General features: G+C 33.8%; 1 protein-coding gene and 1 long non-coding RNA gene across 2 annotated transcripts; one reads left to right on the plus strand and one right to left on the minus strand.

The window, feature by feature from the left end:
* Positions 1-1095: 1095 nt before the first annotated feature.
* LOC130231810 (uncharacterized) lies at positions 1096-12523 on the plus strand. The gene is made up of 3 exons (XR_008838072.1): positions 1096-1246; positions 8015-8110; positions 10389-12523. It is a non-coding gene; the product is annotated as an uncharacterized LOC130231810 (long non-coding RNA).
* A 1705-nt stretch (positions 12524-14228) lies between these two features.
* Positions 14229-26238, minus strand: mettl3 (methyltransferase like 3). Its single transcript, XM_056462783.1, has 11 exons — positions 26016-26238; positions 24655-24842; positions 23010-23465; positions 22752-22927; positions 20334-20547; positions 18143-18330; positions 16543-16581; positions 16338-16446; positions 14756-14821; positions 14534-14646; positions 14229-14451 (listed from the first exon to the last, which is right to left on the minus strand). Exons 1-11 carry the CDS (start codon positions 26116-26118, stop codon positions 14340-14342), a joined length of 1764 nt encoding a protein of 587 aa, XP_056318758.1. The 5' UTR covers positions 26119-26238; the 3' UTR covers positions 14229-14339.
* Between the last annotated feature and the right edge of the window lie 86 nt (positions 26239-26324).

Below are 26324 nucleotides of genomic sequence, written 5' to 3' on the forward strand. Positions count from 1 at the left end.
ATGTATTCATTTCTGTGTATAAAATCAACAAAGGCATAATTGTAAAAAAAAACAAAGCTTGTGCATCATAGAGAATAATAATCTGACAATTTTAGAGGTGATTTGAATCTTTTATCTCAAATGGAGTCGGAGTTTATTTGACTTTTACTATTTTACATTAAAAGATAGAATACATTAAAAAATATTATAAAATAAATAAAGTGCCAATTCCAAAAAAAAAAAGCAAGATGTTTTTCTGAACATTTTGGTACTGTTCTTATTGAATAATTTCGCATGGTTTAATTCATTATGGGTAATTTTTTTAAGCCTTGTTCAACAAAAAGGGCACACATTTATGCCTTTCCAACATAGTTTTGGCTCAAATTATTACAGTAGCAAAGAATTGAATTGGTTTGAAACCGAATGTCTAATGAATGTCAAATGTCAAACTAACTTTACAGCAGTTATATACCAGTCAAATTCTGGACCTGTCAGTGAGGGGTGGGTCTTTCGAAATACCCAACCCCCCTATTTCAATTCAATTCAATTAATGTTTATTTATAGTGCTTTTACAATGTAGGTTGTGTCAAATCCGCTTAACATACAAGTTCTAGTAAAATTAAACTGTGTCAGTCCAGATTTTAGAGTTAAAGTTCAGTTTAGTTTAGTTCAGTGTGGTTTAAATTTCACTGCTGAAAGTTTAAACACTGAAGAACAAATCCAATCCTACACAGGCCTGAAATGTATGAATGCTAAAGTGTAAAGTGTTTCCAATCTAACAGCACGAGACGTGTTTACACAAAGAGCTATAATACCATCTATAATTCGGGTGTTTCATTCATTTCTTTAAATGGTCACTGATCAAATTAATCATTCATCATGTGGTCGTCAATAAAAAAAACATTGGCAATTGACCAGCTTAGGATAACACTTTAGTTATTCAATCACATTGGGGAAAATCTATCGCCTTACTTTTTTATGAATACGAATAGTGAGAATGTCGTCCTCATACTTTATTGAACACACTGGCAAGCTTCAGTGTAAAAGCGGAGGAGGAGGAGGGTGAGAAAGAGGGAGTGCTGCTCAGATAAGCTATTTAAAGCCGAACGTCCGCGCGTTCAGACCTGAAGCTTTTCCATCTTGTCATTGCTGAACGGGTCTCTGCATCACTAGTGAGTTTCATCTCTCGCAGGAGACTTGGAGGAATTCGAAAAAGATCCTCTGCGCTTTACAGTGCCAAAGTACGCGCGACGCAAGAGAACAACCGGTGAGTACATCTAATTAGCAAATGCGTTAATCTTAATAATGTTTCATATTTGTAATACACACTGAATTAGCGTGTGCACATTTCAACGTAACTTCTAGAAGATTCACAGTCGTAAAATAATGTTTAAACGCACTGGAAGTGTGTCAAGGTAGGAGTGTCTATCAATAATGTTCAACTAGCGGTGGCTGCTGTTAAACAAATTGTTCTTGTTAGCCTAATTGGAAAACCATGTAAAAACACAGTCTATGACAAAAACGCTACAGTAAAACTTCATTTAATATTGTTACAGTGAACTTTTATATTAAATATATGTTCTAAACAAACAAACTTCACTGTAAAACTATTACTCCTTTGTTTATGTTTAGTCGTTTTACTTTAAAGGCAATGAAAATAACCTATTTTTAGCACTAAGTGGAATTATTGCTGAAACTACACACAACGCTCATTTTAGATGAAAATTTCAGACGGCACAGAGGTCTTTGCATTAAAACTCTTCATATATATATATATATATATATATATATATATATATATACATATATATATATATATATATATATATATATATATATATATATATATATATATATATATATATATAATATCATATATATATATATAATGAATATACTCTTCATATATATATATATATGCTAAACAGTAAACAACGTGGGTTGCTTATGAAGCATAAAACTGGTTGTGCGACATTGTAGGCTATGGAATGTATGCAGCCGTTTTTGTTTGTGTAGGAGCATTTTCTGTTTATTGTTGTTTATATCTTGCGACTTATTTCTAGGATATATACAAAATATAGCCTAGGCTAGCAGAATAACAATGATTGAAATGTTTTCAATCATTGTATCTGATATGCTGGTTACCCTAAGGGTGAAAACGCATTATTAAAGCAATAAATCAATCCACATACACTTTATCAACAACCATAATCTTCAGTAATATTTGCTCCTTAGTTCATCACTTGATAGACTGCTTAGCAGCAATAAAGGTGTTGTAAAGCTCAGCTGCTCAGGAAGGCTCTTTCTCTTTTGGTGTAAAGAGATTTACCTTTCTTCTGAACTCTGGCTGATCTCTACCACTAAGATTTTATGTAACGTACTTTTCTGCGAACGAGGCGTCTCTGGACCACAAATAACTCTGATACATGCATATAGAAAAACTCTAAAGTCTGTAAACATCCTTCCGTGATTAATCATTTAAATGCATTTGTTTGTACACAGTCCAGCCCCCTCTACCCAGCCCAAGTGGACCACCGTCACCGCGCGCCAGAACGTCACGTACTGCACATCCGCACAGAACAAGCCTCAATGGGAAAGCGCGTGAGCGCGTGCAGGCAGACGGGCACGTGGGGGGTTGGAGGCAAAAAAATACCCTTAGTAACATCCTTTCAAACAATCCAAACACACAAAAATTTAATCTTTAATCTAGGTAATGTTACATTCAATTAAGCCTCAAAAGCCTATATGTTGTTTTCATTAATTTTAGACTGAATCAAGCCAGCAGTCTCTTATGTAAAATCAGATTTAGGTTATTAACGAAGTCTTTATAGTCTACATTGTTATATAGATACTCATACAAATATCTACTAAAATAAATCATATTAACCCTTAACATTTGTTTTAGAAAACAAATGATTCCTAATAATTGCAGTATGATGTATCTCTGTGACATGAATGTAGTGTGTATTCACAGGCTATGCATCATTGCAATTCAAATGGAACAAAATACACCTCTAAAGGGCACACATGCTCAAAACTGTCCACTTCAGAGAGCCCTTCAGATTCTGAAGGGTACAAACAATGGGCATTTTTTCCCATGATTCTTTGCACATGTTTGATTTTTAAGGCTGAGTGCAGTTTTAGTTTTCACTCTGGAGAAGAAAACCCTTTGAAGGGATTAGGGCATAGAGATGGAACAAAGCTCTCATCTCCTTCAAGCATCCAGCATAAAACAGTAACTGGAATATTCATAGTTTTCCATCATGACATATAGCCAATTGAAATTGCTTCGTAAACAAGAAAATGCACAAGGCAGTGCTTGATTTTATCCTTCAGGAATTGGCTGGATTATATGGAGGACCAAACCATAAATAAATAAATAAATAAATAAATAAATAAATAAATAAATAAATAAATAAATACGCAAATAAATAAATACTTGAGTAAATAAATTCAAAAAATCCTGCATAAATAAAAAAAAATTAAAATAAATATGAAAATAAATAAATTAGTAAATAAATTCATAAATTCCTGCAAAAATAAAACAATGAATAAATAAATATGCCAAAAATTTATAAATGTATATAAAAATCCACAGGTTCTGGCATAAATAAAACAATAAATAATTAAATATGCAAATAAATGAGCAAATAAATTTATAATTCCTGCAAAAATAAAACAATAAATAAATAAATATGCAAAACATTTAAGAAATGTATATAAAACTCAACACGTTCCTGCATAAACAATAAATAAATAAATAAAATGTAAATAAATAAATAAATGTAGCCTATATAAAATCCACAAATTCTTGCATAAATAAATATATAAATAATTAATAGCGCGGGCAGGTAAATAATTGAATAGAAGAAGGCGGTCTTTATGCCATCATTGGTTGATCATTAGAAAAAAAATTTGCGTTTTTTTTTTTTTTACTAGCTTTTGGTGATTAATAGACAGCCTCTCATTAGCATGTTGAGGTGAAGACAAAACACGCAACTACGTTCGAGAATAAATAAACATTTAAAAGGGGGAAAATAAACTTTCAGTATTGCATTTTCGTATTGCCCCAACATTCATGTAATTTATTTACCAGAACGCACACTCAATTATGCATTTATTTATGCAGGATTTTGTGGATTTTTATATACATTCATTCATTTTTTTGCATATTTATTTATTTATTGTTTATGCAGAATTTTATGGATTTATTTATTCATTTATTTATGAATTTACAAATTTATTTATAGTTTTTGCAGGTTGCGTCCTCCATAGGACTGTTGTCATTTGCTACAGTGTAAACCCAATAAGTCAAGTAACTCAAACCATTGAGGAAACCAATTGCAACAAACCATTTAAGTTCAAAAACTAATCTATAAGAGTACTGTGAACTTACTCCATTTAAGCTGAAGTAATGAGGTATTTAATTAACTCATTACCTTCAACACTGAGTTCAAAACTCTTTTCAAATGAGTAGAATTAACTTTCAGTCAATTTTGAGTAAACTACACTCATTTCATTTGATAAAGTTTACTGTTGGTATTACAGTGTACAGGTGTACATGCCATTTTGTCCAAGTAAAAACGTCATGAGAGAAGAATTGTCATTACATGAGGCAGAAGTTTCATGATGACTTGAAAGCACGCACAAGCTTGCTGAAAGAAAGTCAGTGTGGTTGAAATGGGAGGAAAGGCATTCAAACCTCTGGAATTCCATGTAATTCCAAGAACACTTTGCATTTTAAAAAATGCATTGCATTTCAATCCACAAGAGATGAGACTGGCAGCCTTAGTTTATTTTAGAGGGTGTGGAAGTGAATATATGCATAGTCTGAGTCTTACTCCTTGAAAAGAGGCTAAGATGTAGAAGGTAAAGGGAAGTGTTGTAAATATAGGTTACTCAACTAAGCAGCAGTCCTGCAGAGTATACTTAACTTATAAGAGACAAAACACAGACATACAGATTCACAAACACAGAGCTCACAATGTTTAGTAAATGACAAGGAGCAAACCATCATGCTAGGTCACCAGTCTAGATCAAACACCCTATAAGGATTTGTTTGTATGTGTTTGTGGCTACAAGAGCTTGCTTTGTGGTGCACGAAGAAGTGTATGTCCACGTCACTATAGCAAACAACTTCAAATTGTACACTTCTTACGTAACTTCTCAAAATGAAGGCAAGGATGGTTTCAAAAATAAAAACCAAGAGGAAAGGCTGAAGTTTCTCCATTCTTATGCCTCCACACCCACTTATTTTCTGGTACTTGTTTCATATGCGTTTAGCCAAAAACTGAAACAGAATAGAATCAGAACAAAACCTAAAATTCCTCTTCCATGTTGCTTGAGTTATGAAAATGAGAAAACAGAGAGAAAAAAGCGAGAGATGATACAGATAAATGCACAGCATATGACTGGCACAAGAAATGATGGAAAGCTCACATGGGTGTGTGCATTTACTAGAACCAAGGGGAAGCTAATAAGAAAAACGTTTCAGTAAAAAATGTTTTGCACAGAATGTTCCCCACAAAAGCTTGAAGGGTCTTGTGGTCTGATGCAATAAATGATGGAAACCATCTGCAGTAGAAATGATTTTATCTACAGTATTAAAATCAGAATCAGAAAGAGCTTTATTGCCAGGTATGTTCACACATACGAGGAATTTGTTTTCATGACTGAGCTACTACAATGCAACAGAATTACTGAGACAGGGAAAAAAAACAGATAATACATATATTTTAAAAGTAGAAGCAAGTATTGACAGCAAATATACAAACTGACGAGTGTATATACTGGTATATTACTATATATAATGTTATACGCGTGAAACGTTGCCACACCCACTTTCCCGAAACCTATAACAAACTGAAAGTGTCTTGAATAATATCTAGTTAAATATTATTGACTGTCATCATGGCAAAGATCAAAGAAATCAGTTATTAGAAATGAGTTATTAAAACTATTATGTTTAGAAATGTGTTGAAAAAAATCTCTCCATTAAACAGAAATTGGGGAAACGACATGTTCCGACACATACGCAACTCTCAAAAGTCAATGCCATTTATTTACAGATCATATTTCTCAAACATTCTCAAACTAAAGCACTTGAAAGGGATTCATTTATTCATTTTCTTTTTGGCTTAGTTCCTTTATCAATCTGAAGTTGCCGCAGCGAAATGAACTGCCAATTTATCCAGCATACTGTATGTTTTATGCAGCGGATGTCCTTTCAGATGCAACCCATTACTGGGAAACACCCATACACACTTATACAGTATGGACAATTTAGCTTACCCAATTCACCTATAGCGCATGTCTTTGAACTTATGGGGGAAACCGGAGCATCTGCAGGAAACCCACGCAAACATGGGGAAAGCGTGCAGACTCCACGCAGAAATGCCAACTGACCCCGCTGAGGCTCGAACCAGTGACCTTCTTGCAGTGAGGCGATTGTGCTACCCACTGCGCCACAGTGACGCCTTCTTTTCAAACATCAGCAGTGTTTTTAATTTTTTTTAATTATTAATACGAATTTTGCATGATATGTCTTCACATGCACAGCCAAGTTAAGCAAGCTTAGAAAAAATATGACAGAATTCCTCTGATTTATGATTCACTACAGAAATGATCTGTAGAAATGGGTGTGGAACGAGTTTTATATATGAAAGTAAACCTCTATATATCTGTGGCGTGGTTCAAGTTCTGCTGGAAAACAATATGTGTGTGTTTCTATGCGAGACATGCAAGAGCCATTCACAAGGCATGTACCTTTTTTTGTTTTTAACATTACGCCTTGCATTGCAAGTCTGACAATGACCTCATGTACTATTACACAAGCGTGCTTTCCCACATCCCTTTCTCAATGTTTTTTTTATTAATGTGCAAACTGGCAACCAAGAATATACATGCAATAAATATCACTTTAGTTTCTGGGGCAGTCTGGATGAACAGTGTAAAAGCCAAGTCATTAAGAATTAATCATTAACCCTGCATACTACAAACCAAAGGCCAGCAAAACCTGGGAAAAACTGATAAGAGAAACATTGGCCACTCAGATACACACGCAAACACAATTCCTAAGAAACTACATTTTTTCTTCTCCTTTTTATTCTTTCTGTTAGATGTTTGAGGAGAATTTAATAATGAGTCCTTGACTACACTTAGTGAGCACATCATATTTAACAGCTGCAGGGCATGAATCACCTAGAACACAAGTTTATAAGTGAATTATGATTAATACGCTAAGCAGCCACTGTCAAAAGTGATTTAGCAGCCAGGTGCATTGGCAAATACAGCTAGCATGGCAAAACTGGCCTTCTACATCATGGAACTTGACCTGGTGTGTAAAAGCCAATCAAGGATTTATTAGATCGGATGACTCCGTTCAGTCTCTCCACTGACGTCGCTGTATGGGATTAGACAGCAGAGCAGAGGTCTGCATAAACACAAACACAGATAGATAGATAGATAGATAGATAGATAGATAGATAGATAGATAGATAGATAGATAGATAGATAGATAGATAGATAGATAGATAGATAGATAGATAGATAGATAGATAGATAGATAGATAGATAGATAGATAGATAGATAGATAGATAGATACATACATACATACATACATACATACATACATACATACACACACAGACTTGGGTTCTCATGTTTTATAATGATTTTCTGTATACTCCAACTCCACCCTTAATAATCTCACAGGAAAGATTCTGCACTTTAACATTTTTCAAAATACTTGGTTTTGTTTTATTTTTGAGATCTTTCCTTTCATGGGCACTCAAAAATGTGCCCAGAGGTGCATTTGGTTCTTACAACATGATGAATGCAAAGACTACACACGTACGCACCAGACATTATACAGTACACCGAGAAACCCAGTGTTGCTCTATGGACTATTAAATTTAATTAACAGCTCTGATCCTTTACCTTTATGACCAGCACCACAAGCGAAAAATCGATACTTCCGCCCAGACGACAGGTCCAGAGTCTGCTAATCTAACAGGTGTTTCTCTTGTCTTTTAGCGCCCTCTGCTGATATGGGTGTCAAAATGCTCCAGTGCTTTCCCTTCTACAGACGCTGCAAGGAGAGGTGCAAAAGACAGTGCCCTCCTGAGACTGGTGAGACATGTTTTATGTTACATGTTATTTAACTATATAATAGAAATGTTTTTGGAGAAATATAAAACCAGAACCTGGCCAATTAATATTTGACATGGAAATTCAAGCTGTTAAAACAGCGACCTATTTTGTGGTATTGTTAGCCTATCTGTTTTAATTTATCGGTTTCATTACCCACCCCTCAAAATACGATTCATTTTATGCATGATCATTTTAGCTAAACTGTATAATAGGGCCTATAAGATCCACAATAGACTTTCTGGATGGACACATTATTGTTTTGCTCTCTCACTCTCTAATGCTTTATCATTTCAAAATCACATTATGAACATAGAGATTAAACTCTACTATCAACTTTTAAACAGTCCTACCTCAGCAGCTCTTTGTGCTTTGGTACCAAAGCATAATACAAGGACTGATCATTTCATCAGATCTGTAACAAATGGTTGTTTGCCATTATGGACATCTTTAAAAACTGTTATAGACCGATATCCTTCTTTTTTGTATTTACAAAAGCCTGGAATGAGATCCCACAACATCTATAAACAATACCAATACTGACATTTAAAAAAAAAATCCCATGTTTATGGTCAACTATCGCTGTAGCCACTGAGATAGTAGCCTGTTTCTCTTTAATTTGTTTGTTTGGTAATTGTACTGTTCTTATGTGTTGATGGATTAGATGTTATTGTTGTGTGTATGTTATATGTTCTGCAGAGCAGGAACCTGCTGAAAAACAGCATTCAGGCTGAGTCAGGCCCAATTATCTTTTAATCTGTTCCTGTTTAAAAAATAAGACATAAATAAATAAACTATTTTATTAGAAGTCGAATAAAAGGGTGTAAATATTTCTATATACATTGTATATGTTATATTACATTTCTGTTTTATTATATATTTTGTTTTTGAACATTTTTGGTGTAGATAGAAGTCTATTTTGCTAAACAATGATGCTGTTATAAATTTAAAATGATTCATGCGACAATTAAGACAAATTGTTACAAAATGTCTGCTTGAATTTTATATAAGAGATTCCTTTAAAATGTCAAATTTACACAAAATTTGTTAGGTTTTTTTGCGCTTTTGTTTATATTTTTATGCACACACACACATGAGTAGCAGTGCGATATGTTTGTATATCAGCACTGGTGGGAGGCGTGTCTTAGTGTTCCACAAGTGACAATATACAGCCATATCGCATTGCTACTCATGTGACATTGCGTTTCTACAACAGTTCGACGACATAATCGTGTATATAAAAAAGAAAATCAAACATGAGTCTAAAAACCCTTTTGTTTGAGGAATTACTTTCCATTGTCATTTGAAAGATAGTACTTGAATGATTCTCTAGCGTGATGTCTAAAGTGATGACAAAACAGTTGATTTTTGCTGACATTTTAAGATTGTAAGGCTGAACGGCATGATATGCCATCAGTCTAGAGAGATTTTCCAGTATTTTTCTGTTGCTATCAGGACATCATAATAATTAACCACAAAAAAGCCAAAGCATTGCAAACACTACCAGATTACTGTTGGCTTTACGATAAGAAAAAACGCTACACGCATGCGGGCATTTCTTCTGTCTTTCTGTTTACTGAACTAGTCTCCATTATTGAAAACAGGAGATTCATTAGAAACAAACAGATGGCCAACCAAAAACTAACTCGGAGTTGTACAAAGAGTGGCCAACACAAAATACACACTCCTAATATGTGAGTCACATCTCACACTCAATACTCCACAATTACTATGGTATAAATACAGCAATACAACAAAAGTGAGAGATCGTCTTAGAATGTCACTTACCAGTTTAATATTGATTTGATCAGCTGTAGTGAGAAATTATGCTGGATTTTTCCTCCTCTTAGGGCTTATTATGTAGTCTCTGTCGCCATCTTGTGAATAGACAACGTCAACCGTCTTTGCTCTGCTCAGTTTTACAGGCTGATGGATGCCAACGCGCTGCATCGCCGAAATTATAAATATGTAAAATAGGCATTATCCTTATAAATAAACTGCATAGTTGCAATCTCAACCACATTCTCGCCTAAAAAAGCGTCAAAACTACATTATGTTGTCCAACAGCTGCAATATTTGTCAAACTGCAGTGAGTTTATTGATCTGCTGTCACCATGTAGGCGGAGTAATACAGAAGAGTGAGGAGGCTGTACGAGTGCTGTTATTGCAGCGCTGTATATATATATAATTAATATATATAATTTTATTAATTTTTTAAATAAACTAATTACATATTGCTCTTTCCTACCCATGTGTTCAGCTGTAGTGAGTGAAGAGCTGAAGCCCCGTCTGTGCTCCACCACGTCCTGGGGCAGTGAAGGGGACAGCAGCAGCGGCATCAGCTGCCCACAGGCCTACTTCTCCCACAAAGCCCGGCTCTCACTGCGGCATCAGATGGACAGCAACATCAATGCAGTGGACGCCACTTACTAACTTCACCCTGCAAGCGGTTTCTGGAGAATCCTTAAAAATAGACTCCGACGTACAGCCGCCATCCAGCTTCAATCCCTTTCTGGAGAGCATTTGAGGGGTAACTGGAGGATCATGAGCCAAGCACAATGGAAGCGTGTCTCTCCTTGCATGGACACTCATGAGGGTCAGCTGTACGCGCTGTCACAATGAGTGTTTGAATTTCTCTAACACAATGGTACAGCTGAGTGCTATTTGGTGGAAGAGGAATTTGCTAAACACTGTTGATGTTGAGAGAATTGAGAGATGTTTACATGATCACCATCAAGTGCTTTTTTTTTTTCTAGCCTGCAGCATCTGTTCTACTCAGTCTTTGCTATATGAGCATCTACAGTATGTGATGAGGACGCTTCTGGTTGCTTTTCTGAATACACACTGACAATTAAGCCAGATTTGAGCCACATATGCATTTGTTCAGTGGTTTACCCATTATTTCACTTGTGAAAATCAACGCTGATAAGTTTATGATTTGATATATTTCAGTCACAGAAAGGAGGTTTACTATAGCCTTTTGTTCGCTTTTTAAGTGAGTGCCATTTTCTTGACCCAACAAATTATAGAGACCCATTAACAGTGTGGACAGCTTAGATTATAGAATCTCAAATAAAAAAAATGTTCATAAATTATTAATTGAATGCATTAATTCAAAATGTTTTCAGAATATACACACTTTAAACCCAAAAGTCAACTTCATCAAATGAAATGAGTGTAGTTAACTCAAAATTGACTGAAAGCTAATTCTACTCATTTTAAAAGTCTTGAACTCAGTGTTGAAGGTAATGAGTTAATTAAATACCTCGTTTCTTCAATTTAAATGGAGTAAGTTCAAAGTACTCCTATAGATTAGTTTAACTCAAACAGTTTGAGTTGCCTTAACTTCTATAGCTTCTTTTACTCAAATGGATTAAGTTCATAGTACTCATTAGGATTAGTTTTTGGACTGAAATGGTTTGTTGCAATTGGTTTCCTCAAACAGTTTGAGTTAACTTTTTGGGGTTTACAGTGCATTACCGGTCAATAGTTTAAGGTCAGATTATTTTTTCAGGTATTTGTTTTAAGAAAATTATTCTGTTCATTAAGGCAGCATTTATTAAATGTAAAAAAATTGTTAAATATTTATATAAATGACTGTTTTTTTATTGTATGTAGTTTCAAATGAAATTTTTACTCCAGGCATTATTGCTTTTATTACTATTACCATTAATAAAAACAATAATATTAATAATAATTAATATTAGTGATTTCTGAAGGATCATGACTCCTTTAAAAAAAAGCTTTATAATCAGTGGAATAAATGATTAAATGAAATGATAAACTACTTTTGAACAGTTATTTTAATAGTGTTATAACATTTAACATTTTTTACTCTATTTTTGATTAAATAAATGCAGCCTTGGTAAGCAGGAGAAGCTTATTTTAAAACACAAAAAATTGTACTGAACCCAAACTTTTCACCGGTACTGTTTATGTTTTTAATATATATGTTTTTGGACTTAAATCTCACACATAAATACACTGATCTGAAGATAATTTAAATCTTTCTTTGTCTACTTCCTATTGCATGTATAAAGTGAGTCACATAAATGAAGATGTTTCTCATGATTCACTCATTGCTTCTGTTGTACATGCTAATGTCATGGATCTGACTGTCTTTATTTTTGTACATGTATTAAAGTGTTTGTTTAGATTTTAAACCTAGTCCTATAAAAAGAACTTACACTGTTACACCTTAAGTCATAATTACTATGAAAGAGAAGATATTTTTTGTATGTTTTGTAAAAAAGGTGGAATTTTCTAAAAAAAACAAACAAAAAACTTGTAATAATATAAAATGACAGTGAACTAAATACATAGAATAAAATTGCAGATGTACTTTTGCTTTCACTGAATATCATACAACAATAAATCTGAAACTGTGTTTTCATATTAGCTGTGTTTCATTTCAGAGGACTTCAAAAGTGAATCCTTGAAAGTCCACACAGGCTGAATTGAGCATTTTGAAATGAGACGATCTAGCCTACAGAGAACAGATCTCATCACCTAGCCACCTTAAAAGCTGCTGTTAAGAAGTGGTAATAACATTTGTAATGTCTTTTTTTAAGTGATTTTAAAACTTATTTTAAGTGATCTGATTGCAAAACAAGGTTTAAAAAAGATGATTTCATTTGATCCATACATGTACAAATAAAAATGTAAACGGCCTATAAAACAACTTTTTATCAAGACACATAATACTCTTTTTGTTTATTAAAGGTGTAGTAGGTGATTGTCTTCAGAAACATTTTGTTGTTGTGCTGGTTGAAAGTCTCTTCACATTCCAATAGTAATGATTAAAGTAAATGATCTAGATAAATTTATATCTATTTTTATTTTCTGGGTAAGGCATAAGACTAAGAAATGTTCATCCAATTAAAAATTGTCGACCGATAATTCCTATAATTCTGAATAAGTAGCCCAAACTGTCTGTCAACAATGCTCATTTACGCGGGCAGCAGTCACGTTGACATATGTGACAGCTGTAAAAACAAATGCTCAATCAAAACCTTTAAAAATCCTGTATCAATATTGGAGTTACTTTTGCATGCTGAAGGAAGGATGACACCATGGCTGAGGTACTTCTTTTAGACAGGTAATGTTCTGTTTTAAAACTATTTTAGTCACGCAAAGCTGATGTAGACTTTGTGGTTTTACGAATGGGTTATATGCACAGAAGTGTTGTTCAGCAACTGAAATCTTCCGGCGAACAACTGATGTGACTATTTTCAGTTTCATAACAAAAGTTTAACAACAAAACATCAGTAAATATCGCTATTCCGCCTAGCTTTACTGAGCTGAAGTTGCTTTTATATTCACATTGGTTAATTTTTGAACAATGACAACCTGTGGCGCAATTCTTATATTGTTTACCATGCTACTCTGAATATTCGCTCTGAAATAGCATGCAAGTATAGCTTAGTAATAAGTGTAACTCCTGTGCACCACCGATCAACCACTAAGCATACAGTAGTCGCTTTCCAGCAATCCTTACATGCACGAAATATTGCACATTATAACAAGTTTTGCTTGCTACACAACTGAAAACGATAAAAGATAAAAGTTTTCGAACTGGCGAATGACACGATCTAGTGAGCCTCTGTCACCTTTAATGTGCACGTTTGCATGATTTCAGGAGGCGTGGCTTTGGATGGCAAGGGAGGGATTGTATTTGAAAGATATTATGTTAATGGGTTAGCATTTAGGCAGATCACCTACTGCACCTTTAACATGTGTTTAGATATCCAAGTAAAATAAAACCGAATTAATACATTTAATACAGAGTTTTCTTTTAAAAAAATGCCTGCCATTATCAGCACGCAATGAATCTTGGGATGTTCGAGGGTGCGAAGGAGCCACCGGTTGCATCCTTCATTACCTGGGAAACAAAGGATGCATTTGGAGGCTGCATTTGAAGAAGCCTTCGAATGTTTTTGAAATGAGACGGTCTTCGATGACGGAGCACCCTTCGAATGCATCCTTTGGAGGATGCAGCCTCTGAAATGAGACAAAGCTACTGTTCTAACAGAAAGGCTGCCTTTCTAGAATTATTAATAAAGTTATGAATCAAACTGTATGCAGCAGAAACAACTAAAAATGTGTTTCATCAATTTTATTACAAAAAGAAATGTGGTATAAAAGTAATTAGAAAGCATCATTAAGTCTTGAGTTTAACCAACAGCTGTATGTTCTCCCACTAGCCCAGTTCTTACATGTTTTTAGGCTTAGAAATGACTCCATCGGGGTAGCGTTTCTTAAAACGAGCAACAACTTCAGGATCTAAAAGGTGAATGCCGTCCAGCTGATTACCAAGGGTTATCCTGAAACACACAAAACAAGAAATATAACATACGACTGAATGCCTTGTAAATAATTGGTAAATGAAGTGAATGTCTGACTAACCAGTTAGGCTGCACATTGTGTGGTCTGCCAAACAGTTCAATCTTCCGTGTGCCTGGTGACAGACGCTCAATCATTCCATAGATCTCATCTGGTTTATGGCTAGTGGAGCGGACCTTGTGTGTGAACCGATAACAGATGTTATGGATCATTTACTGCCCTGATCATCATGAATTTTAATGTCTTCACTATCACTTTTATGTAGTGATAATGGTTAAGACTGACCTCTGCCACTATAACATCACAGTCAAGGCCTCGATTAAATCCTTGTGGGTTTCCTTTCACTCCAACCTGATAGAACAAACAGAGATAAAGAGATAAAGTGATAAAGAGAGAGACAGAGAGGATAAAAAACCTTAAGTATGCTTAATTTTTCAAGTCAGGTGCAAGCTTTTTCAAAGTATACTCTATTTAAGTTTGCTGAAACACAGAAGCTTGAAGGATTCACAAAAATGTGTACTTGTCTGCACTTGATGGTAACACATTCTTAATAAAGCCTGTATTTATAATACATTAAAAGCATTAAAAGGGTTTTCTTAATGTATTGTAAAGCATGCATAATGCCTTTGAAAACAACAATGCGTATAAGCTCATGAATAAACCCAAAATCAGTAATAATATTGAACGATTTTATCCATTTAAGTTTATAAGTTTACACCTAAATGTTTAATGTCTTTAAATTGCATATCCTAGCTCACATCTAGCCAAAGTATACTTTGAGCCTAATGCTTAATGCATATTTCATTCTGTCATTATCCTCACACAAATCTAAAAATAAGTATTCCAGAAATTAATTGTCAGTCTGAATACACTGTTTAAAATATCCGAAAATTAATTTAAAAGTTATTTCATTATTATTTATTTATAGTTTTTAATTGCATGGTGGGATCTTGATCATTCCACCAACAACTTCTGATGTTGAAAAGTTTTAAAAAAGTGACTTTTATTGACATATTTAGTAGTTTGATGTGGTATATTGTCTGGTTTGGTGTTGTAAATTATGCTACAAAAACCTGGTAATAATATGCCAGTACTTTTTACAAAATTATTAGTAATCTCTCTGTAATATTTATTATACAATATATTGTTTCAAACCACTAAAACTTTAGTAATAGTCACTTTAATAAAATGCACAATTTAATTTTCATCATAAAAAGTTGACAGAGCAGAGATCAACATCCCATAATAAAATCACAACAGTAAATAAACAGGAAAAAAAAAATGTAAATCATGAAATACGGAATCTGATCATTAAAGCATAAAATGCATGTAACTCCAAAATTCTATAATGAACTATTCTTATAAACTATCTTTCAAATGATTGACTTGTTGAAGAATTTTTTTTAAAGAAATTAATTCAGGGTCCATTCAATTAACCAAAAACGCTAGTATAGAATTTAACATAGTCACGGAAAGCACTCCGTCGTAAAGAATGCTCTGCTTTTGAACATTAGATTCATCAAAAAATCCACAAATGTTTTCTTACAAATTCAAAGCGCAATCATTTTTAAACACGATAGTAAATGTTTCTAGTGCAAATCAATACATTAGAAGGATTTGTAAAGGGTCATGACACTGAAGACTAAAGAAATGATGCTCAAATTGCAACTTTGCCAGCACAGAAATAAATTACATATAAAACATTTAAAAAAAACATAAATTTCTAATATATTTCTATTTTTATATTAAATATTTCACAATATTATGGTCTTTACTGTTTTCAATTGAATGCAACCTTATTGAGCATAAGACGTCTTTCAAAATATTAAATCTGTTGGACCACAAATATGCAAATTCTCACACATACCAAGCAATGCTCTTTGCCATGATTCAGCCAATGTCCAGTCCTTCCAGTACGAATGATTCTCTGCAACTGGTTGGTTTTCACCCAGATTATTTCATCTACACGATCATAGCTGATTGAATGAAAAGTAAACACATGTGTACTTTACTGATCTTTAAAGAGATCACCATCACTTTATTTGTAAAAATAAATAAATTAAATCACCTACCCCCATAAGCTTAAACACTCTCTGCCCAGCTCCATAGCTCTGTGAAGACAAAAAAACGAACTATGGTTGAACGGCATTGCATCACCTCCTTTTTAATATTTTACAAATAATTTACATGAACAAAACTGTATAATGGAAAATATATTGTAACAAACTTGCGATCATTAAGGTTTGGTTATGCTGTTGGTTATTTACCCTTTGTGTATTGTTCAAACCGACTACCCTTTTGTTATGTTGGTGGCTGTTTTTGCCCCACTGACTGCAAAGCCTTGACACCATATAATAATACAATCTTGATTGTTGGTGTTTTTACTGTTAATCATCATTTGGAAGTATGAACTCTTTAGATGGGTCTGTGCAAAAAAAGTTTCTGGCTTTTATATGGAGTTCTATAGAGTATAATAGAGAATTATAGTGTGTGTGTGTGTGTGTGTGTGTGTGTGTGTATAAATACACTTACCATGCTTACCATGTTCTGAGAGCTGTGCTTATTTTGATTTTCTTAGACATATACAACTACACAACCTGACAAAAGTCTTGTCGCCTATCCAAGTTTTAGGAACAACAAATAATAACTTAACTTCTAGTTAACCATTTAGTATCAGAAGTGGCTTATATAAAAGGTAAAGGCCTCTAGATTACGCGTATTTTACCAAAATAAAGTAATAAAATAAAATTATTTGTAATTATTTAATGAGGACATTAAGGTCTGACTCCACTTAGACAAAAGTCTTGTCACTTAACAGAAATAATGTACAGTATAGAATATAAAGTCATGGTGCAGTGGAAAAGGAATTCATATTGTGTATGACTCCCATGAGCTTGGAGGACTGCATCTAAACATCTCATGACTCAATTAACTTATTAACAAAGTCATCTGGAATGGCAAAGAAAGCCTTCTTGCAGGACTCCCAGAGTTCAACAAGATTCTTAGGATTCATCTTCAATGCGTCCATCTTAACCCAGACATGCTTAATAATGTTCATATCTGGTGACTGGGCTGGCCAATCCTAGAGCACCTTGACCTTTCTTTGCTTTTAGGAAACTCTCTCACACATACACACAAACACTATTCTCCATATAAAAGCCAGAATTTTTTTTTAAACTGCAACTGATGATGAACAGTAAAAATTACAAATTGTACCTCTTCCTGACAGGGAAAACCACAAACAATCAAGAATGCATGATTTCTATGGTGTCATAGGTTTGCAAAATAATAAATGTAGTTATAATGGAAATCAATGGGGCAAAATAGCCACTAACATAACGTAGTAAATGTTAGTAAATTAGTAGTAAATTAGCCCAGAGTGTATTTTCTCAAAATATGCGTCAAAATAAGATTTGTTGCCAAAATCTTTCCACTTGTTGAGTCAAACTAAGACTCAAAGTCATCCCAGAGTGGATGAAAACATCCCTAAAAGCCCTATAGTGTTAAAAAAAAATCGGAGGTATTGAAACAACTTCTGAGCTAAAATCTAAATTGTCATTACGATTTGATTTAGTCACATTAATCCTTGGTGTAAAAGTGAAGCAAAACAATCTGCATATTGCACCGAGTTCTCAGGCACTTTGTGTGTTGAGAGCCCCAGAGAGCCCCTACCTTCCTGTCACCCAGAGGAAGAGGAAACCATCGTCTTGCAGAATAGGAATGTTGAGCTTCCTCATCTCGTCATCTGTGAGTGTTCCGTAGGGAAGCTCCATGTGAATATCCCACGGCGGGTCGGCCATCACCACTGCAAACTTCCCCAGGATGGACACATCCAGATAACGAATGTCACAGCAAATCCACTGAGATGAGGACAGAGGGAACATATCTGTCACACGTCTTCAAATCAAAATGTCAACTATGGATTTAAAAGGGTAGTTGACTTAAAAAAAAAAAAAAAAGTGCGGTTAATTTACTCAAGCTAAAATACTTTTTTTGTAGCTCTTTAAGGTAATGTTTATATGAAACCATAATCTTTGGTCATTCATAAAATGCATGTCTGACCAAAGCTAGACCATTTTGTATTACGAATTAAATGAATGGTCAGGGTTCCCATGCTTTAATGAACAGCAGATTCAAGGAATTTTTAAAAGCACCATTAATTTCAAATCAAGCACCTTTCTAAATCATACCCCAGAGCATACAGTGCATCTGGAAAGTATTCATAGCTTTTTCCACATTCTTTATGTTACAGCCTTATTGCCAAATGGATTAAATTAATTAATTTCCTCAAAATTCTACACACAATACCCCATAATGACAATGTGAAAAAAGATTTTTTGTGCAAATTGTTGCAAATTTATTAAAAATAAAAAACCTGAAAAATCTAATGTACATCAGTATTCACAGCCTTTGCTAAATACTTTGTTGATGCACCTTTGGCAGCAATTACAGCCTCAAGTCTTTTTGAATATGACACCACAAGCTTGGCACACCTGTCTTTGGGATTTCTGCCCATTCCTCTTTGCAGTACCTCTCAAGCTTAAGATCAGGTTGTATGGGAAGTGACTGTGTACAGAAAATTTCAGATCTCTCCACAGATGTTCAATAGGATTTAGGTCTGGGCTCAGGCTGGACATCAACGACATTCACTGTGTTGTTATGAAGCCACTCTATATGTAAAAAATATCAAGAGTACTTTTGACAAATTGACCGATTTAAACAGCCATGTTCAAATAACTTTAATAAAATTTATTGAATTCAATACTGCTAATATTCAATATTTCAGACAATTCTGAAATCTTGATCAAATGTGCATTACTTGTCAGTGGTTTTGTACAAGATTTAGATTTTACAAGAATTTCTGAGTTTTTTTCTTCTTCTGTTTTTGACAATTGAATACAATTCTTGAAATAAAACCAAAAACAAATTGTATTTCGCATTTAATTCAAGCACTTTTAAGGACCCATGTTTATTTTTAAGTACTTTCCAGGCCTTGAATCCTTATGTCTGAAATTCAATTACTTTCAAGAAGCATGAAAAGTTCTGGATAGTTCACCCAGAAATCAACATTCTGTCATCCTTTACTTGTTTCAAACCTCTGAGTTTCTTTCAGCTGTTGAACACAAAAGAAGATCTTGGAAACCTGTAACCATTGACTTCCTCAGTATTTGTTTTTGATACAATAGGAGCCAATGGCTACAGGTTTTTAGCTTTCTTCAAAATAACTTCTTTAGTGTTCAACAAAGAAACTCTTACGAATGAGTAAATAGTGAGTAATTTCAATTTTGGATGAACTATCACTTTAAAGGTAATGATGATGTTAATGATGTGAATAATAGTAATTAAGTAATTTGTTTAGTCTGTATAAGCATTTTATTTAACTTACAATGTGTCAGTAGCTGCTGATGTTTGTTTAGGATTTTATAAATTACCATTACTGCATCTTTGATGGACTGAGGGAGAGTAAATTAACAGCAAATTTAAAATTTGGGTGAACTATCAGTACCAAAAATTATCCTTTCAATATCTAGTTAAACAGAAAATGTGCAATAGAAAACACTCTCAAAGCAATTACAGATTTGAAACATATCAACAGTCTAAGCCTGTTTACATTTACATTTAGCAGATGCTTTTGTCCCTAGCGACTTTTAATTGAGAAGGCATTCAACGATTCAACAAGAGGCAATAGACACAAGAAGTGTTTACTATACAAAGGAATTGTTTGTGCTCAGAGCATTAGGTTGTAGAATGTAGAGAGAAGAGTGTTTCTAGTAATTTTATATTTCTATATCACACAAGATTCAAATCAATTTTTATAGGTTGATGGATTATATAGAACTTGTGAATGTGTGTGATACTGTACCTGGGACGGAAACAGCTTGCCCACATTGCTGTCTTCCACAGTGGAGTGCAGCCCAAGCTCAGCTGCCCCTGCCTGTGGCCCCAGTGCATCTCCCTCTGCTTCAGGAGGACTGTCAATCTCATAGTGCACATATTTACAAGTGTCCATGTGGAAGCAAGTGTTCAGAAAGGAGCAGTCGCCTAGGCTCTCGTCAGTGTGTTTGTTGATGATTCGCCTAGAAAAGTCACAATGTAATGCAATTCAACAAATCATTAGTTACACATTCATAAAAAAAACAAAAATAATTATAAAAATGTGTTCAGGAAATCTTATTGTATTAAACAGTACAAAAATAACTAAATTAAATACTTATTATTATTGCTGGTGACGCAGCATGTTGTAAAATATATTTACATTTTGTATATTTACATAAGTAAAATTACATTTACATATGTTTACAAGCGCAATAAAAAATATATAAATATATAGAGTATATATTACTTATATATATATATATATATATATATATATATATATTACTTTATACTGTATAGTTATATATTAATGATGTGTACTGAGTGTAAATAAGAATGAATACATTCTCTGATTGTATTGGATAAATATAATGAACATTCTGGAAAACTGCATGAAATGCAATGAGATTAAAGATACACTATATCATTGCATATGGGAGTGTGGAATTTTATTTTACATTTTTTAAAAGAAGTGACAGAGATAATAGAGAAGATACTTTGAATTAATATTGCATTGTCACCTCTGATATATTTTCAGATAATAAAGAATAAAAGGACTGAATGTATATTTATAAATGCACAGTGGTTCAAAAAGAATACTGCAACTTTGAAAATCTTTATTTAATCAAAGAAACATGATGGAACCTTGGGTAATTAATCAATGTGAAGAGAATTTTGAGCTTAGAGCTTACTTAAATCGGTGACAGAAAGAGCTTAGCTCTACTTTTCTTCTTTGCAGAGTTCTCGATTTTCAAAGTTGTGGTATTCTTTTAGAATCACCCTGTATATATATTCTTTAAGCTAAAAGGATCATTTCTTTAACCCTTTAACTACCTCACCAAGAAAAAAAGGCTTGCATTGCTAGATAGCACACCCAATGCATTTTTTTCAACACACCCCATAATTTCTAAAATATCAGCCTCTACCAAATGGTTGATATGTCAGTTTATGGTAAAAGTACCGAGTTTAATACATATACTATTAAAAATCTGAAAATATGAAGTGTAAGACCAATTTATTTAAAAGAATATTCAAAATAAAACATTTTTTAATACTAAATCATCTTTTTTTTTTTTTAAGTATGCCATAAAATATTTCAGATTCTCATTTAACATGGTTTCTTGTTTTTTTTTTTTTAACAATAAAACCAAAATCAAGTGTAGTAGTGCAACAGGATGTTTGTTTGATTTTTTGTAAACCAACAATACTGTGTGTGTAAGCCATTATTTAAAACAGTCATTCTTTAAATGACTTTAATAGTCATTTTTTAAAACAGTAAAAACATGGTCAACCACTTGGTACAGCGGCAGTGAAAGAGGTAAACTGGAAAAATCTATGCACACCAAATACAGGTTGTTGGCTAAAAGACATTGTTACAAATATGACAATGGAAAACAAGATAACCTATATATAAATAGATAAACAGAAGGTTTTGAAGGAGTTTGGAGACCTTTCAAGTCGTTTCTAAAATGTAGTGCAGTTGGAAATTATTGATTATTGAAAGTATTGATTGATGAATAAGACGAGAGGTCATAAATATCAGTGTAAAATACGGAGAAGTTTTTTTTTGTTTTGTTTTTCTTTTGTATTATCTGAGAGTAAAGTTAAATAAATGCAATAAAGATATAAAAAAAAGGATTTTTTTTTTGATGAATTCATCTTGATTTAATATAGTAAGTGTACTTCAGATATGGTAAAGCCAAAAGGTCGCACTTTGAACTTTTCATTATAATGTTTATTAACATTATTCATTAATAAATTAAAACATTTAATCATTTTAAATGAAATAAAACAATTTCAATGCAGTCAGGGACAAGTGCACAAATACATATCTAATATAATTCTTTCTTTTTAGCCAAGCAAACTCACGAATATTTAGATTTTAACAATCAGACAAACAAAAAATATTTAAATAAAACTATAAAAAAAACATTTTAATTACCATTTACCATATGTTTTGGAAAAAAAAAAATTCACTAAAAAAACTATTGTGAAAGCTGTAAAATATTGTGAAGTCAGTACTTTTGTTTAAAATTTGTGTACTGTCAAATATCTCACTATTTAAAAAAAATATATATATATATTTTTAGTCCTAAATGTATTGTTATTATTATTATTATTATATTCATTTTGAATGGTTGTTATTTATATTCATCATTATTCTTCTTCTTTAGTGTGAACTGACCTGAAGTGCAGCTTGGTGCAGGGCTGAGGAGTGTCCCCCGACTGCACACACTCTTCTTTAGTTCCATGATCACAGAACTCCTGAACTTGAGCTCTGCCTCGTGAGCGAAACTTTTCCACAATCGACTGTTCCTTTGCTGAACTGGTATTCAGCAGCTCTAGGATCTCTTGGCTCACCTGACACACAAGCACACATAAATGCACCACATACATTTAAATTACAGTGGCTTCACCATGCTTTTTTGCTTAATTATTATACCTTTTTGCTTTGCTGTTCCTTAGTGGATTGTTGGCTCAGTAGACTTTCAATCTCCATATCTAGGTGAGACGCTTGCACCTTATTGCTCCGCCCCTTTTTATCAGCCCCACCCCCTGCTCCCCCAGAGGATGCAGTGAGCTGTGAGATTGAGGCAGTAGCCAATGAGACTGAGGATTTCCTTGGAGGAGAAGGTGGTGCTTGAATCGAAGGGGAGGAGCCCGGGGCTCTTTTCTGATGAGTGATGTCATCTGCTTTCCTTTTAACGGCAGTTCTCTGTGACTGGCCTGCGCTGCCAATCATAGCCCATAGTTTGGTATGGTCGACTGACGTGACAAGGGTGGAGGACGAAGAGGACGAGGAGGCGGTGATGGACGGCTGCCGAACTTCAATAAGCTCTTGAGCAGAAAATTTGAGAAGGAGACTTTGGATGCAGGAATGGGAAACTGGAGACTCAGACTGTGGATGAAAAGTGAGGAGAAATCACAAACACTCACAAACTTTTGAGTCTCTCGATTTATTTAAAGGAACACTCCACTTTTTGGAAATAGATTCATTGAACAACTACCCTAGAGTTAAACAGTTGAGTTTTACTATTTAAGAATCCATTCAGTCAATCTCCAGGTCTGACTGCTTTTAGCTTAGCATACATCATTGAATTGGATTGGATTAGACCATTTGCGTCTTGTTTGAAAAACAAGTCCCTTTAATCTGCGGTTGACACAGCGGAATGAACCGCCAACTTATCCAGCACGTTTTACGCAGCGGATGCCCTTCCAGCTGCAACCCATCACTGGGAAACCCATATACACTCATTCACACACATACATACACTATGGACAATATAGCCTACCCAATTCACCTGTACCGCATTTCTTTGGACTGTGGGGGAAACCGGAGCACCCGGAATAAACCAACGCAAACGCAGGGAGAACATGCAAACTCCACACAGAAACACCAGCTGACCCAGCCGAGGCTCGAACCAGTGACCTTCTTGCTGTGAGGCGACAGCACTACCTACTGCGCTGCCTATATATATATATATATATATATATATATATATATATATATATATATATATATATATATATATATATATATATATAATTTTAATAACTTCAATAAAAATAAAGCTTGACTCCTTTAGTTACACTAAGACATGAATATGGCTCTGTTCTAAAAACAAGTGCACTTTCGCATTGAGGAATAAGGTCAATATATTAGATTATTAGGCCACAACACTATAGTTTATAGCCATATCGGCCTAGAAAATAGCAACTTTTCATTTTCTGTCACTCTTAATACACAATGTCAAGAATACATAAGAGTCAAGCTTTAAATAGGAAAATCCTCAAAAGTCTTTTTTAAGCAAGATGCTAATGGTCTAATCTGATTCAATGATCTATGCTAAGCTAAGCTAAAAGTGCTCCACACAGATGCCTGTAATTAAAAGAATTTACTGTTTCACTCTAGGGGAATGAGTCTATAAAAAAAAAAGCGTAGTATTCTATTAACACTTTTTGACAACCTAATCATTATTCTAAAAAGTGTGGAGTAATAATAATAATGATAATAATAATAGTAATAATAATAATAGTAGTAGTTATATGGGTTCAGATTCATAGCTGTTAGTGCACACAGCTCTTACTGTATTTAGCTGGTTGGTGATTGTTAGGGAATCAGTTGGCAGGGAAAGGCTCAGTTCAGACAGGTATCCCAGCAGCCTCTTCTCTAGCTCTGGGTCTGGAGGATGCTCAACTTCCACTTGTGGAGGACTCTGAATTGCTGGTCCCGGGCTGTCACTCCTTGCAGATCCACTCTCAACACTTCCAACCTCTGTTAAAACAAGAACTAACGGTTGGGAATCTCACATACAGCTGGTGGCATCACGGACTCACTAATTTGAAACTGCTGAACTAAAGGCAATACTATTAGCATATATACAAATGTTTTCAGCATTTTAATAGTACATGTCTGATAGTATTAGACATTTCCACGTTTAACATTTGAATTCAGGTAAAATAAAACTGATTGTATCAGAAACATGGTTTACAAAGGTAATAATAATTCCATATCGGTGTAGTTTATTGTTTAACAAATGTGATTTAATTATTATTTCTCTCTTTTATTTCCACATCCCATAGTCCATTAGCAAAAGAAAACACAATAACATACAAAATAGTAAATTATATACATAAAAAATAACAATTATGATAATACTTACTCAAAGAGGACTGATATCAAAGCTTCATAAGCCTAGGATTTAATATTATGTAAATTCTCCAGCCGACAAAAATAAATTATTTATCAAATTTGTCAATAAAGCAGGGAACTCTGTACTCTTGCCTTACCAAATAAAAAATAAATAAATAAAAGCACAACCCTCATAATCAATTTTACGCAACATCCAGCTTATGGAGACAAAGGAGATGTAGAAAACCACTATAATTTGCTCTAAATGGATTTATTTTAACCTGGTATGAATACATATAATTTTCTCACCCACATATTTGCTTTCACATATAATTTACGATGTTTTCTATACATATCATTATCATCACTCATTTTACTGTTAACGATAACGATATGCCCAGGGCACAGTGTTCAAGTTGTTGTTTTTGTTTTTTTTACTCAGATATTTAAAAATAACTTATTTTAGAGCAGTAATCCCAATATCGTGATATTTTTTATCCAAGGTTATCTTACTGCCAGAAACTTATACCGGTCCATGCCTAATCATGATTGCAGACATGCATTTTCAGCATTTATTTCTCTTTAGAGAACTTTAGTATTATTTCTCTTCAGAGAACAAAGAAACTCTCAGGAGGAGGATATTTAGGCTAGAGTGGAATTACAGAAGAAATTTCCAGATGTACCAATTAAAATTTAGCAGGGCAGTACTCAGGGGAAATTATATATATATATATATATATATATATATATATATATATATATATATATATATATATATATTTCAAGTATCAGATAATGTAAAATTACTCAACATACCAGTGCCCAGTTGAGTTGGGTCTTTTCTTCTCCTCTGCAGCCTCTCTCGTAGGGAATCCAGCTGCTTTTTGTGCGCCTGGATGTGACTCCATGTGTCCGACATGGCTTAAATTAAACTTGATAAACAGCAAATAAACAAACAGTACAGATTAAACAGGGATTTCATGAAGTTTAGATTACATCTAGCAAACCAACGCTGAGTGACTGTACCACCATACACACTGTCCCGCTAAACTGTTTTTTATTTTCAAAATAAAAGACACTAATTGTATTTAATGATTAGCAACGATCTCTTTCATACGGGTACTT

Source organism: Danio aesculapii, chromosome 7 (assembly GCF_903798145.1).
Source record: "Danio aesculapii chromosome 7, fDanAes4.1, whole genome shotgun sequence".
Taxonomy (NCBI): Eukaryota; Metazoa; Chordata; class Actinopteri; order Cypriniformes; family Danionidae; genus Danio; species Danio aesculapii.